Below are 14,470 nucleotides of genomic sequence, written 5' to 3'. Positions count from 1 at the left end.
GGTAGCGGGGAGGAGGAAGAGAAGGTTAAAAAAAAGAAATAGAAAAAGCACCTGGCAGATAGGAACAAATGCCATTTAAACATTTGTAAGTATACCTCTCTCTCTCTATATATATATATATGAGCCAGGGGAAGGAAGGGGAGGGTCACAGCATCAGTGGCACTGGGCCCTTCTAGGGCAGTGTGTCCTGAGCATTTCCCTAGGATGCTACGTTCTGATGCCAACCTGGGCGTGTACTTCAGTTGTCGTGCACCCCAAATCCCTTTTAAATGGAAAGGCAGGGATCTCTGAATATCTAGAGATCTGTTATCAATTGCTCAATCTGAAATAACTCAACATAGTGTTTCCCTCCACCTTTCAATGATTTTGAGGTCCCTGAAAGTTTGAGGCCCTATGTAAATGCCTAGTCAATATATTTTTAAATTCAGTCCTGCCCTCTAAATATAAAGTTGCACCGTCAAGTTGATGTCGACTTCTGGCTAGTGATGTGCATGGACCGTGGAGGCGCAGTCTGACGCTGGTGTGTGTGTGTTGCTTTAAGGGCGGCGGCGGGGTGTGTGTTGTACTTACCCTTTCTGCTGCTTCCCCCCTCCGGCACTCACGCACAATGACGTGTGTGATGCGCACGGCTGCGGGCACATGTGCGCGTGTTACTTCCGCATTTTGCCAACAACAAGGGGGCAGGGGCGGCAGGGAGGACAACTGTTGCCCCGAAGATTTTGCTGAAAACTGGAGAGCTGGAGGGGGGAAAGCGGTGGGAGGGGTAAGTACAACCCCCCCCACGCCCTTAAAGCAACACACACACACCCCGGCAAAGGTCCATTGCACCACCGGACCAGTGAACTAGTTCACAGGCCTCCAACATGGCCTGCGAACCGGTTTGTGCACATCCCTACTTCTGGCGCCCTGTGGTTGTCTTTGGTAGAATATAGGGGGAGTTTACCATTGCCTCCTTCCACGCAGTCTGAGATGATGCCTTTCAGCATCTTCCTATATCTCTGCTGCCCGATACAGGTGTTTCCCATAGACTGGAAACATACCAGTGGGGATTCGAACCAGCAACCTCTGGCTTGCTAGTCAAGTCATTTCTCCGCTGTGCCATTAGGTGGCTTGCCCTCTAAATATAGTGGTGGTTAATTTTAGTGTCAAAGTCATTTATCCAGTGCTGCAACAGGAACTGCCTCAGGACTGCCTCAGACAGGACTACCTCAGAATGGATCTCCACTGGTCTATCACTATTTGATCCATGGTCTGGGGCCAGAGGACAAGCAAGCACACAGAGTAGAGGCAGAAACAAACACTTGGACATGGGCAGGACATGATGTTCTCTCCCTGTTGCTCTCCAGCTGGAAAGGTTGGGATACCCCTTAACAGACATACAGCAATTAGTCAGCCACTGATGGCCAAGCTGGTGACCCGTCATGCCTCTCTGAGGTTCTCCAGTGCCCAAGTTCCTTCCCACCGTTTGAAAAATATGTTTTCTTAACTAATGGTCTTCATCATCTTCCAACTGTCACTACATATACCCCTGCTAACTGGGCAAAGAGGCATCTTTTACCATGGTGATTCTCTTTATTTAGCAGGGGGAGAGTAACTGGCCCTATCTACCCCCAGCACAGTACTTCCAGTGACTGTTGCTGGTGTGAGTCTTATGTTTCTTTTTAGAATGTGAGCCCTTTGGGGACAGGGAGCCATCTTATTTGTTATTTCTCTTTGTAAACCGCCCTGAGCCATTTTTGGAAGGGCGGTACAGAAATCGAATAATAATAATAATAACAACAACTACTACTACATATTGCATATCTAATCAGCTCTGAATTTGGATCAAGTATATTTATGAAAAATAAGGCAACTATCTTCCATCTATATATATATTTCTCTTGGGTGTGTCATGGAATGTGCGTCCCGGCGGCCCAGCTGATTGGCTGGGTGGCGAGGCGCCTGATTGGCTGGCGCACCCAGGAGAATTGGATGGCCGGGCGGCGGCAGCAGCGGGCCCGGCCACGGCACTTGGCCCGGCAGCTTGGGCCTGCGCCCGCCTGGAAATGGGAACAGAAGGTGGGGGAGGGGGCCATCCACCTCTCTGGCAAGCGTCGGCAGCAGGCCCGGTGGGCTGCGGAGGCGGCACTTGGTCTGGCGGCAGGCCCAGCTGCGGAGGCGAGGTGGCGGCGGGCCAGACTACGGAGGCGCTGGGCTCGGCTGCGGAGGTGGCTCTCAGATAGCCGTGGGAGGCTGGGGTGGGAGGGAACCAGGCAGCGGAACTTCTCTGTTCGCCGCCCGGGAGGAGGAACAGCGGTGGTGGGGCCCCTTTTGGCCGCCCACTGCCTGGTAAAGCAAAATAAAATGCAGGGGGAGGAGAGCGTGGGGGAGGGCAAGATAGCATGGGGCAGAAGGGAGGGAGAGAAGGGGAGGGAGAGTGGGCCAGGAGGGAGGGTGGAACAGCCAGCCCCAAAGACTGTACAGATGCTCTGTGCGGGTTGGCAAGTAGCAACTAAAAATATATGTAATCTGCATGTTTGCCATGGTTTCATATTTACACAGCTTGTTTAAAAGCAGGAAAAACACTTTCAGTTTTTTGTTTTTTTTAAAAAAACTTTCAAATCTAAGCTAATTTCTCTTCAGTTTCCCTTTAAGAGTTGATAGTAATATAATGCAGCTATACAATGTATTTAAAATATTTATACCCCGCCCCCCCAGCACACTACGGCTCAGGACAGCTCACAACATTAATAAAATGTAAAATAAGGCTAACAAAGTTAACCAAAGTTAGAAGACCAGCTAAAACCACATTTAAAATTACAATTTTTAAAAGTTTCAAATTAAATGTTATTATAAAAGCTAAAAACTGAGAACTATAACAACTAAAAAACCTACCAAATATAAACAGAGATGAAACATTAAAAAGATGTGTTTTCAATTAAAAAAAAAACAAAAAACCACTGAGAGAGGGAGCATGGCGAAGCTTTTCAAGGAGGGTGTTCCAAAGCTGAGAGGCCACAACCGAAAAGGCCTTATCTCTAGTCCTCGTCAGCCAGATCTCTGTTAGTGGATCCAGTCATAATGATAGTTTAAACTAGTATCCAAACTTTTGGTCATTAATTCAGTAGGGCTCTGATGTGTGCATACAACTCCCATGAAACTGAGAAACCACAAAACAATTTCAGTGTTGAGTTAACTTAATGCCTGCATTCCATTCATGAGTGTGAAGCTAATCCTAATCTTGAAATAAATAGGCAAGTACACTTGTGTGGAAGATGTGGGCACATACTGGAATGCTCATAGACTTCTGGCTTATGGCTGTTTTGTCTAGATTATGGCAGGACTCCAAACTCTTAACTTCCTTGGCTAAAAATGTAACAAAGAATGGATTTATACACATCCACTTTCAGCAAAGACATGGATACTGTCAATTTGGTCTAGATCCCCTGCAAAGCTGTTTGCTTCACTCCATGACTCATAGACATAGAATGTATATAAAAATAAGCAAATATATTAATTCTGGTCATCTTTCATGATGTAGAGGCCGTAGACTTTTTATTTTTCTTCAAGCAAAATTTCTATTTTTTTCAATTATATAATAAGGAAAACTTTGTCTTCAATCTCTCAGGACACCCAGAATATTTTAATACTAACTCGTAACAGACATGTTATGCAAAGTAAGATGTATTTATGAAGAAAAAATGGTTCCTCTTTCCTACTTCTCTACTGCTGGTCCAATTATTTAAACTTTTGAAGAAGAGTGACATAGTATGGCACTGATTCCATGTTCATGTTTTCCATGCACTGCAATTATATCTTGTATACCAGAACAATTACATTTGATTACTTCAAGAGAAAAAATGTAGATAAAGATGACAAATGAACCATGAAACCAGATACAATGTGCATGGCTAAAGATCAAAAGCAATTCCAACATAAACTTTGTGCTAAGATAATATTACAGAATAGTATGAGAAACCACGCTTTTTATTATTATTATTATTTTTTAAATTTATATCCTGCTCTTCCTCCAAGGAGCCCAGAGCGGTGTACTACATACTTGAGTTTCTCTTTCACAACAACCCTGTGAAGTAGGTTAGGCTGAGAGAGAAATGACTGGCCCAGAGTCACCCAGCTAGTTTCATGACTGAATGGGGATTTGAACTCAGGTCTGCCCGGTCCTAGTCCAGCACTCTAACCACTACACCACGCTGGCACATTGTTTAGTGTTTGTTCAGTACTTGGTTATTGCTCAGGCTTTGATGGTAACTCTAATAACAAAGGCTATACTCCATGCTCTATGTACAGTTGCATGGGGAAAATGATGTCCACACTTGCAGATTTCCCCCCAGCTGTTAGTTATTATGTTCTTTAACATGAAGATCCAGTATGAAACTGACAAATACTGGTCCAATAAATTCTATTCATATTCCCACACTAGTATCTTCGATAGACTTTTTAAAAGAATAGCAACTCATTTCTTTCTTTCCATGCATTAAAAAAAAAAAGTCATAGTGCACAGCATACACTTTGAGGTATGCCAAAAAGCACTATCTGGAATTAACTGCTCTTCAAAGAAGGACATCTCAAACCAGCTATGAAGCTGCATTTGGTGAATCTACTCAAGTCTTTGATTATCACTTTAATAGTTTCCATCAAAAGGAAATGAGTAAGTTTCAAAAACCTTTTTCTCGCTTGAAGGATAGCCTTGTGGAAAAGTCTAAAATTAGAACTGCCCTCATAGGGACCTACCTCTGCATCTTCCAACTCAACATCTAAAAAGTCAAAGTCTTTAAACACTCCAAACTGTTGTTCACTGGTGTTATCTTCCACAGCCACTTCTTCCTCCTGAATTACTTCCTCTGTTGCAGAAATAAGACTAGTTTGCTGGTCGCCAACTTCTAGGTCTTCATTAGAGGAAAACACAACCTAGAAAAAAGGTCAATAATAGGGGTAAGCATGATTTTAAACAGATCCAGATCTCTCTTGGAATATTATGAGGTAAAATAAAAGCTTCATTTTCTTTCTGAAACTACTTACAGAGGGATTCTTGGGAAGACCCGATTCTGGACCACACAGAGAAAGTACATTCATTAGCTTCTCTCTGGTTCTTCGCTGGAAAACACAACCCCAGACAAAAACATTCATGAGAGATATCATGCATTTGACCATAATGCCTCTTTGATTTTGTTAAATAGTTAATATTTCCCAATATTTATTTTCCCCAACTTCTATGCTGCTTTTTACAGAAAAGTCCTCAAAGTTCTATATTTAAGCCATATTTAGTATTATAAATGCATGTTACTTTTGCTACAAAATGCTTTTCACATTTTAAAAAGACACATATAATGAAATGTTACTTTCAGGTAACGCACTTGAGATAACTGTGGCCTCTTCCAGCTGACAGGCACCAAGGCATTGGAATTGGATCCTGAAGAAGTAGAAGAAGTACTCCTAGTAACAGCAATGACTTTTGGCTTTCCATTTCTGCCTGCTGCACTGTGCTGATCACCATACTTGTTCCCAATAATTGGTGTCTACAAAAGAAAGTAATGTTTATAGTTCAAATTCTACACTTGTCCCACGGAACATGCCCAAACCTTTGGATACATCTAGAGTAACTCTTTGAGAAGAAACAATACAGCATAAGTACATCATTGTCTATGAGTAATAATTTAGATTTAGGCTTACTTATTTCAGCTAACTAAACTATTCAAGCATTGAGTTACATCATATTTCTCTTGCTTTTTCAAAATAAATTCCAGCTTAGAGATTTAAGCAAAGAAAGTCTTACACTTCAGTTAAGATATCCTTACCTCTGATATGTCAAAATGAAAATCTAAGGTTTTTCCTGGTAGTTCTTTGGATACATTATTAAAAATTTTTGTGAATGAAATTTCAGGAGAATTTATATCACCACCATAAGACTTTGGAATATCATTAGGTACAACAAGACTTGCAGATCGAGACACCACCAGTTTCAAAATATTAAGGGCTTCCTTCCAGTACGGACTCTAACAGTGGGGGAAAGAAGGGCATACATACTATCAATCAGCAGTAAAAACAGAATGCAAAGGAACTGGTTAACATCAACATTATTTAAAAATATGGATCTGAATTTGAATATGAATATGAAAATATGAATCTGAACTACATTAGCTGTTAGTAGTTTTGGAGAAAAACAGACTTTATTAAATCTTGAATAATAAAGTTAAAATAGATCTTTTTTGTGAACATCAAAAGACCTTGCCACATATCAAAAATGTGAGTTTGAGATTCTTAATGCATGGAAGTTTGCTAGAAATCTATTGCCAGAAATGTTGGCAAAAACACTGTTATGCATGCCACAGTATTTAAATCTATGACAGCAAGAGCTCACAATATGACATCTGAAATAAATTGTTTTGTTTTTTGCCAAGATTGCTGCTTCAGTTTTCCTAGTGTGTTTTCAAAAGAAGTATAATAGTTCCATGTGGGATCAAACTTCTCTAGGCATAATCAGGACAAGAGGAGAGCACAACAGGATGAGCCTGGGCTAAGTGCATTCTCCTTAATTTCATTGTGACAAGCTTCAAAACAGTGAATATAGCCAACTGCGAGGTCAGTGACAAGAGGGAAAACAAGCAAAAATCAGGCAGCAAGGGAAACAGAAAATGAATGCAGGGGGGCGGGGGAGAACCCCACAGCAGGACTTGTTTTTAGGTCGTTGGAGGATTTTAGAATTCTACTTGATTGCAAGGACTTCAACTTCAGATACAAAATGGTGATAATTAACTAGATCCTTTTATCACAGCATGCTTGTACGGTCACAAAAATAATAAGAAAATATACCTTTGTCACAATCTCTCTCTGAGATGTACACCCTGAGATGAGTAGAGCATTATTAACCTATGATACTAAAATATTCTTCAGTGTTCTTTAATCACTGCCATAAAAGAAGTGTTTCTTTCCCCTTTTTGTTAGCAAGAACAGATGGCACACTGGCATTCTAACTATATTTATTCAACTTTCACTTTACTATTGCCAATATGCAGATTAGTAATCTTTTATGTGGCTAAGATATTGATTAAAAATATAGCCATTGAAGCAAGACTCCCAGGCTTACATAAGAAAGGTCAGAGGTGCGCAGAACAGATGGTAGGCTATGCGAACTCTGGCTACATTGATCATCTACTTGGCTTAATGTCTCTTGACAACAATACAATAACTTAAGTGCATATCTATCAACTGCAAAAATGTACTGAGATAGACACTGACATCTTTTTCTGGTTAATTATGACTAAGCCATTTTGTTGTACTATAGCTCAAAGACAGAATAATACCAGCACTTGGTAATCTGAAATAATTGTGTGCTCCTGGCATTCTGAAAAACCTTCTGCAAAAAACCTAAATATCTTCCAGGGGTTATTCTTTCAATGAACTATGCTGAATGTCAAGCTCCTAAATCTTAAACAATGAGTGAGTTACCAGGGGCACAATTTGTGTGTGTGTGTGTGTGCTATCATATAAAGCAATACACTCCAGTTTAATCACAAGACGTCCAGCTGTATGTGTCTATATCTATATGACAAACAGCAGAATTCAAGCATGGTATAAACCATGAAGTCTCTTGGGGAGGGGTATATGCAAAAGTTGGGTTTATGGCACATTTCTTTTCAAAAGCTCTGTTTTGTTTATTACAGCTGAACAACTTTACAGAGCAAGGCTGCACCAATGCATATATCTCTACTATCTCCAATATTATCAAAGTATAAATAGAATATTACTATGTGAGAAGTGTGAAAGTTAGCATCAATAAAATACACAATATGAATAGAATAAAACTGGATCCCCCACTATTTATGACACAGATACATAAAATTCTACTTAGCATTGTTAGTTTGGGAAAGCACACATGTTGTTATACTTCTCTCAGTGAAAATATACAGTTACACAAAATGTTCAAGTTATATACTTCTTCAGCATACCCACCTGAACATATTTACCAATGATCTTTATGATTTCCAGGTTGAACTGCTTCACAGGTGCTGCAGATAGGTCAATATGACTCAAAAGACTATAAATGATCTGCAGTAAGGATTGCTGCATGCTGGGTAACCCTTTCTCCAACAGCTAAAAACAAGATGTATACAAACAAATTAAATCTGTTAGCTCCAAATTAGCCTTAAATACCAAATAGCTTTGTCACACTGTAATGGAAATCAGGAATTAAGTTTAATTGTGGGGGGAAATCCAAAAATGGTTCTGATGTTAGAAACAAAATGCAGCTGAAAAATGCATCCTCAATATTGTTAAAACTTTTCTGACTCATTGCGTGTAGCATGATACTTGAAGTAGAAAATAAAAGACTTCTCACAAAGTGAGGTCTGTGTGCTTCTGATGATCTCCAAAATAAACAAATCACCAAGAAAACAAGAGGAAAAGGAGAAACTATGTCTGTTAGGGCTGGAGATTTTCCTAGGGTTTATTTTCTGGCTGGGGAGAAGTGTTTGTGTCTTTGACTGAAGAGTAGCCTGAGCTGGAGATTCACTCCAGGGGAGGGCTTGCCTCAGCTTGTGGGAGGGGTCATATTCCTGAGCACAGTCAGTTTGTCTGCTGGTCTTGAAAACAAGGGTGAAAGCCCGAGAGCATAGACAACACGGATAGCAAACAAGGCATCTGGGTTTTGTGGGAGTTTAGTGGGAAGTGTGTGGGGGAGCCCGAAACAAGTCCGCTTGATCACAAGGAGCCCAGTGGGAAGAGAAGGTAAGTACTACTCCCTCCTACATATTCTTGATTGGACATTTAAGTTTGGACATTTAAACAGCACCAATACAGCTAAGACCTAACTTGCTAATAAACTATCTCCAAATTCTGTGAACAGCCAACAAAACCAGTTATGAAGATAGAAAGCCAGCAGGAGATGGGGCACTTCGCAGTGTATTGCACAGAGTGTCGCATGTATGACTATTTGCTCCATGGGCAGAAGTCATGGGTGTGTGCTCAGTGCAAGGAGCTCCTGGCTCTCAGGGAACAAGTTCATTCCCTCGAGACCAAGGTGGCAGATTGGGAGAAGCTCAGAGAAACAGAAAGGCAGCTTTTAAAATGACGCCTGGGGAATAGCAGACAGGAGCTGTACAGTATCGGTTCCGCAAATACCATCCCATAAGGCGCGAGGGTGTTAAAAGATGGGGCCTTCAGGGACATGGTAGAGGCATCCCACTCCAGGGCTGATAGCTCCTCTGCTGTCAGGGAGCACAAAGGTCTTGGGGAAGGAGGACATCAGTCTGAGGAAGAGGGAAATGCTCCATTAGAAAGGACCCCTACCGTGGATGATGAGCCCATTTCCTCTCACACATAGGATACTCCTCCGGGGATGGGGGCCTCCTTGTAGTGGGCGATTTGATCATTAGTGGTATAGAGAGATGGGTTTGTGACCAGTGTGTTGCCCGTACGGTGACTTTCCTGCCTGGTGCGAAGGCTGCGGACATCACGCAGCATTTAGATAGGCTGTAAGGCAGTGCTGGGGAGGAGACAGCTGTTGTAGTGCACGTTGGCACCAACAATGCGGAGAAATGTACAGTGGTCCCTCGACTTACGAACTACTCGACATCCGAAATTTTCGACTTACGAACGGAAAAAAGTGCCACACGCTTACGAATTTTTCGACATCCAAACGGCACTGGGGTGGGGGGTTCCACTTAAAAAGGGGGGGCTTTACTCACCCCTTCCATGAAAGTAAGGCACTGTACTGTACTGTATTCCTTGTAGTAATCGGGCGGCAGGGTGCCGCCCGCTTCAATCTCCCTCGGTGCGGGCTCCCGCTTTTCGTAGCCATAATCGGGGCGGCAGGATCGCTCCCAGTCCCTGCCGCCCCCTTCAAGCTCAGTCCCCCTCGGCTGGCGGCCGCCCCCTGAAGCTCCCCAGAGGTCCCCCGCCGCCCCCTTGTTTCCAAATCTAGCCCCATTTAAGAGGACGGCAGGAGAACTCCCTGCCGTCCCCTTCCCCCTTGCCGGCTGGGCTGCAACTGGCTTCTAGGAAGCCTTTCACGCGCCTGCGCAAAAGGCTTCCTAGAAGCCAGTTGCAGCCCAGCCGGCAAGGCAAGCGGACGGCAGGGAGTTCTCCCGCCGCCCGCTCGCTAAACTTCCTTAACTTTTAGGGCTGCAGTCATCCCTGCTGCTTGAGCACCTTTTTCTTCCACACTTTTCCCTTCCACATAACTTTCTATTAATGTGCTTTGATACAGCACTTTGGGAACATCCAACTTCTTTTGCAATTACCTTTTGAGGCTTTCCCTCCTTATGGAGGGTGTCAATGATGGTTTTCTGAACAACTGTCAAGTCAGCAGTCTTTCCCATGATTGTGATTCCTAATGAACCAGACTGAGAGACCATTTAAAGGCTCAGGAACCCTTTGCAGGTGTTATGGATTGATTAGCTGATTGGAGTGGGACACCTGGAGCCTAGACTGTTGAACCTTTTCACAATATTCTAATTTTCTGGGATTGTGGATTTGGGGTTCTCATGAGCTGTACGCCATGATCATCACAATTATAACAAATTAAGGCTTGACTTATCTCGCTTTGCATGTAATGCGTCTATCTCATATATCAGTTTCACCTTTTAATTTGCATTACTGAAATTAATGAACTTTTGCACGATATTCTAATTTTTCGAGTTTCACCTGTATTTCAGGGCACTTCAAATCAGCATCACAAGTGGAGGTCTTTTTCTTGCACTAGGAGAAAATCCTTTACCCCAATCTCATTTCACAGCATTTAAACACAAGATGGTGAAATGCTCACCTTTTTTGTTAATGGAAAATAGCATAGCATAATTGAAAGAGCCCCTATAAAAGTAAGCAAAATGATTAAGACTATTTCATTACCTCTGCAAGGTATGTTACAAGATTAAAAGTTGTTTCTGAGAAGGAGTCATGCAAATATCTACACACTACATTTATCCAGTTCGAGCAGTCTCTGGAATAACTGTGTGTACTGTATAAACTCATCATATGAGCCAAATTGGCAAGAGTTGGGGACTTCTCCTCTGCGCAAACCTATGAAACAACAAAAAGCCAAGATATTTAACTGAGTACTTATCAAAGACATTCATGAACTTTATGACGGCTGTTATATGACCTGGTTGGACCAGGTCCATAAAGGCTACTTCTAGGCTTATATTCAATGAAATAGCTTGAAATCTCAGGAACATCATCAAGCGTTTGTGTGGCAATATCAAGAATGAAATCTCTAATGTTATGTGGAACAAACTAGTTGAGTGAGCCTCCAGGTAGGCATTTACCTAGTGCATCCTTTGCTCTAAAATATAATATAAATATAAAAGCCAAGCATTCGAAACCAATGCCAGTGCAAATGCTTTTGCTAAAAGAGAGCAGGGAGATTATACAAACAGTCCTATGCGTGAGTGGTATTGTTATGAAACACCAAGTTGATACAACGCTTACATGATGGAAAGCACAGCTTTTCCTCTATCATGTAAAGGGTAAACACACATCAGCATTTGGGCTATGTTCTCTATGCCACAAAACGGTGTGGTATTCATGAACTTCTGTTGTTGGATTATTGCATAACATATTGCCTATTATTGCTATGCATCTCTAAAGTTCAGTTCAATCTGAAAACACTTTTGAAAAAAATCTGTGTGTCATTATTTGTTTGATAATACTCATTGTTTTTGGTTAGTAATATTTGCAGGATATTTGACTAATAAACATTTAAGGAACTATTTGCATATTTTTATATCTGAAAAAAATGCATTTTATAATGAGGAAATTATTACAGACATTTCCCCCAAAAAAGTTTTTATAACAACAAAAGCATGCACAGATTTGCATTTTTAATCAGAATCTGGCTTCAGAAAAATATAGAAAAGACTATAACTCTATTAAATAATATTTTTGATTGAACTCGTTCAGGCCCATTGAGCCAATGCAATACATAGCAAATCCTTATTCTGCAGAACTCGTAATAATCTTGGCAATCTGTGGAACTGACTTTAATATTGAACATAATATATTGGCACAGCAAAGGCACGTTATTTAAAAAAATATTTAATTAAATTTCCATATCTGCTCTGACTAGGGAAGGTAAATGTCTATTTTTGAATGCCTATTCATTTCAGTGCATCTGTTTAGAATATTACATACCTTTGCTATTTTGTCAGCTGTTTCTTTACAAAACTGAGTTGGGTTATCAAAATGTTGGATTAGATGAGGCAATAAACACAAGATGTTAAGAGGAAATCCTGCACAGAAAGATACAAAGCAGAATTGATCTGTAAACAAAGATGCTTCCAGTATTTTCTGATCAGTTATCCAAGAGCTGCTATCTGGAAAGGCTAGACGACTCAGTAGCTAAGTAGAGTGGAACTTTTCACTGCTTTTCAAGTCGGTCTTAACACAATCCATCAGTTATTTCACAATTCAGTACAGCATGTTTATGTATGTTTTTAAAAGTACCGTATACCTGCTAACTGGGAAGGATCCACCAATGTATGTTTGGAGACTGTGATGAGTTTGCTGAGTAAGTGAACTGTCATTTCTTGAGTAGAAACGGAGGTAAAACCCTTCAGGAACAGCTGCTGAAGGCCTGGAAAGTTATTCCACTTTAATTTACTCTGCATTTTTTCAATCTTCTCCCTACTCTCAGATTTATCCAGCGGCAAATGAACAAGAAGTTTGTTGAGCAGCCTGAGAGCCAGGAGGTATTCATATTCATAATCCGATTCTAGCAAGGATGCTGCAATCCAAAATATGGTAGCCATCAGGTTCATAGGATCAGTAGTGGGCTGCACATCATGCATTCCTCCCTCTCTTAGGGAGGAAAGGCTTCTAGTCCTTGCTAGGCTGTTGGAATGATTTATTCTTCCATCCATTATATCCAGTGTGTTGCTCCTCCGCCGATCGCTCTTCCTATCACCAATTAAACTCGGCCTCAAAGAGTTGCTTCTTGTGTAATATCCTAAAAAACTGCCACTGCAAATGGGACTTGTGCTTAAATTTATCTGTCCAGTGCTTTTCCTGTTAGCTGCATATTTGTTTCCCATTAATGGATCATAGTATGAAGCACTGAAATTAAGAAGAAAACAATATGGCATGTAAAATTCTATTCCATACTTGATGAACAGTAAGAAAAGAAGGAATTAATTCAGATAACCTATTTTGATTTTCAGATACTGAATATTTGTCTAATCCAAATCATCTTTCTGACAGTCTACATGTTTCTCTCTTGAGCAGTGTGCTTTCCCCAAACGTCCAATGCGAGCTTTATCTCACTGGGGGCGGGGGGAGAGAAAAGAAAAAGAGCAGTTTTCTAGGCCTCTCTCTACTCAAAAGTCTTTGTTTCAAAGATCCCGAGAGTGCGCACGCACACACACACATATAGACAGACAGACAGACAGACACACACACACACACACACACACACACACACGGCACTTGTCCTCAGACCCTAGCCCACTGCACCTCATCACACCCTGCTTCTGGAAGGCTCCACATCTCATCTCTCTGGAGCCGCTTTTCAGGGGAAGAGCAGGCTGCAGCCTGGGTTAAAAAATAAAAATTAGCAACTCCCCATCCTGCCCTCCCAGTGCATTAAAAGAGTGGGAGGGGTCCAAAGATACCCCCAACCATGTGCAGGAATCTGTTGATCCAACCCAAAGTTATTTGGGCATGACAATTGTTGTCATTTATTTATATAACACCATCTAGGTTCTGTTTTATAGATTGCAGGATTGACCCTGAAAGCCTAAACCTACTTTCAGAAATTATGAGACTAATAGACATTAAACACATGTATAGTGACTCCAGTTAGTTTTTTAAGATTTCACAACACTTGGGCCAGAGGAGCTAAATATGATGCAGGTAGCTACGCGAGCCAAAGAAACTCAGTTCCCCAATCCACTAGAAATGATGGTCAAAACATCTGTTGGTTTTTGAGCCTTCAAATAAACAGATACAAAGGTTTTTTCCCTACTGCTCTCTACAACCCATGACAATTAGCAGTGTTGAGGCCCATACATTAATAAGTAGTTCTAAACCTTCTAGTCCATGTATTACAAACAGCAATTCAGATACAAAATAAAACCAGCTAACATTAGTTCTTACTGGGAAAGTGCAGTGAGAAGATCATAATGCTTCATGGTGTCCGCCAGCGTATCAATGGCTGACTCCAACGTAAGTAGTAGTTCTATGACAAAACCCTAAGAGTGAAGAACAGAATTAAACATTCCAAGTGAAAATTAATGCCAAGGACAGACAACAGGAAGCAAAGCTGGAGCCCTTATACTAATAAAGGATGTACTATCAAATTCATACCTATTCATTCCTAAGAGGCTGAGATGGCACAGCTTCTCAATCTTTTGGTAACTCAATTGCCTTTTAAAACAATGAACTTTCAGTACCAGTACAATATTTTGTTGCAGAGATGTGAATGAACTTGCAACATACATAGCTCAGTTCCCATCCATGTATGATGCGGAGCACGCTCTCT

The 14,470-nt window shown here is 41.3% G+C and overlaps 1 protein-coding gene across 6 annotated transcripts in view; it reads right to left on the bottom strand.

The window, feature by feature from the left end:
- FRYL (FRY like transcription coactivator) overlaps positions 1–14,470 on the bottom strand; it is a 286,750-nt gene that overhangs the window by 33,603 nt on the left and 238,677 nt on the right. For all 6 annotated transcript variants that reach the window (XM_053253420.1, XM_053253414.1, XM_053253415.1 and 3 more), the window contains 9 exons: positions 14,086–14,180; positions 12,446–13,047; positions 12,127–12,224; positions 10,846–11,016; positions 7,951–8,091; positions 5,796–5,993; positions 5,355–5,516; positions 5,020–5,094; positions 4,732–4,908 (listed from right to left, as the gene is read on the bottom strand). In XM_053253420.1, the coding sequence (XP_053109395.1) occupies positions 4,732–4,908; positions 5,020–5,094; positions 5,355–5,516; positions 5,796–5,993; positions 7,951–8,091; positions 10,846–11,016; positions 12,127–12,224; positions 12,446–13,047; positions 14,086–14,180 (1,719 nt within the window). The remainder of the gene's footprint in view (positions 1–4,731; positions 4,909–5,019; positions 5,095–5,354; positions 5,517–5,795; positions 5,994–7,950; positions 8,092–10,845; positions 11,017–12,126; positions 12,225–12,445; positions 13,048–14,085; positions 14,181–14,470) is intronic.

Source organism: Hemicordylus capensis, chromosome 5 (genome assembly GCF_027244095.1).
Source record: "Hemicordylus capensis ecotype Gifberg chromosome 5, rHemCap1.1.pri, whole genome shotgun sequence".
In the NCBI taxonomy this organism is placed as follows: Eukaryota; Metazoa; Chordata; class Lepidosauria; order Squamata; family Cordylidae; genus Hemicordylus; species Hemicordylus capensis.
The sequence above is the reverse complement of the archived record's forward strand: the minus strand, read 5'-3'. Positions and strand labels throughout refer to the sequence as shown.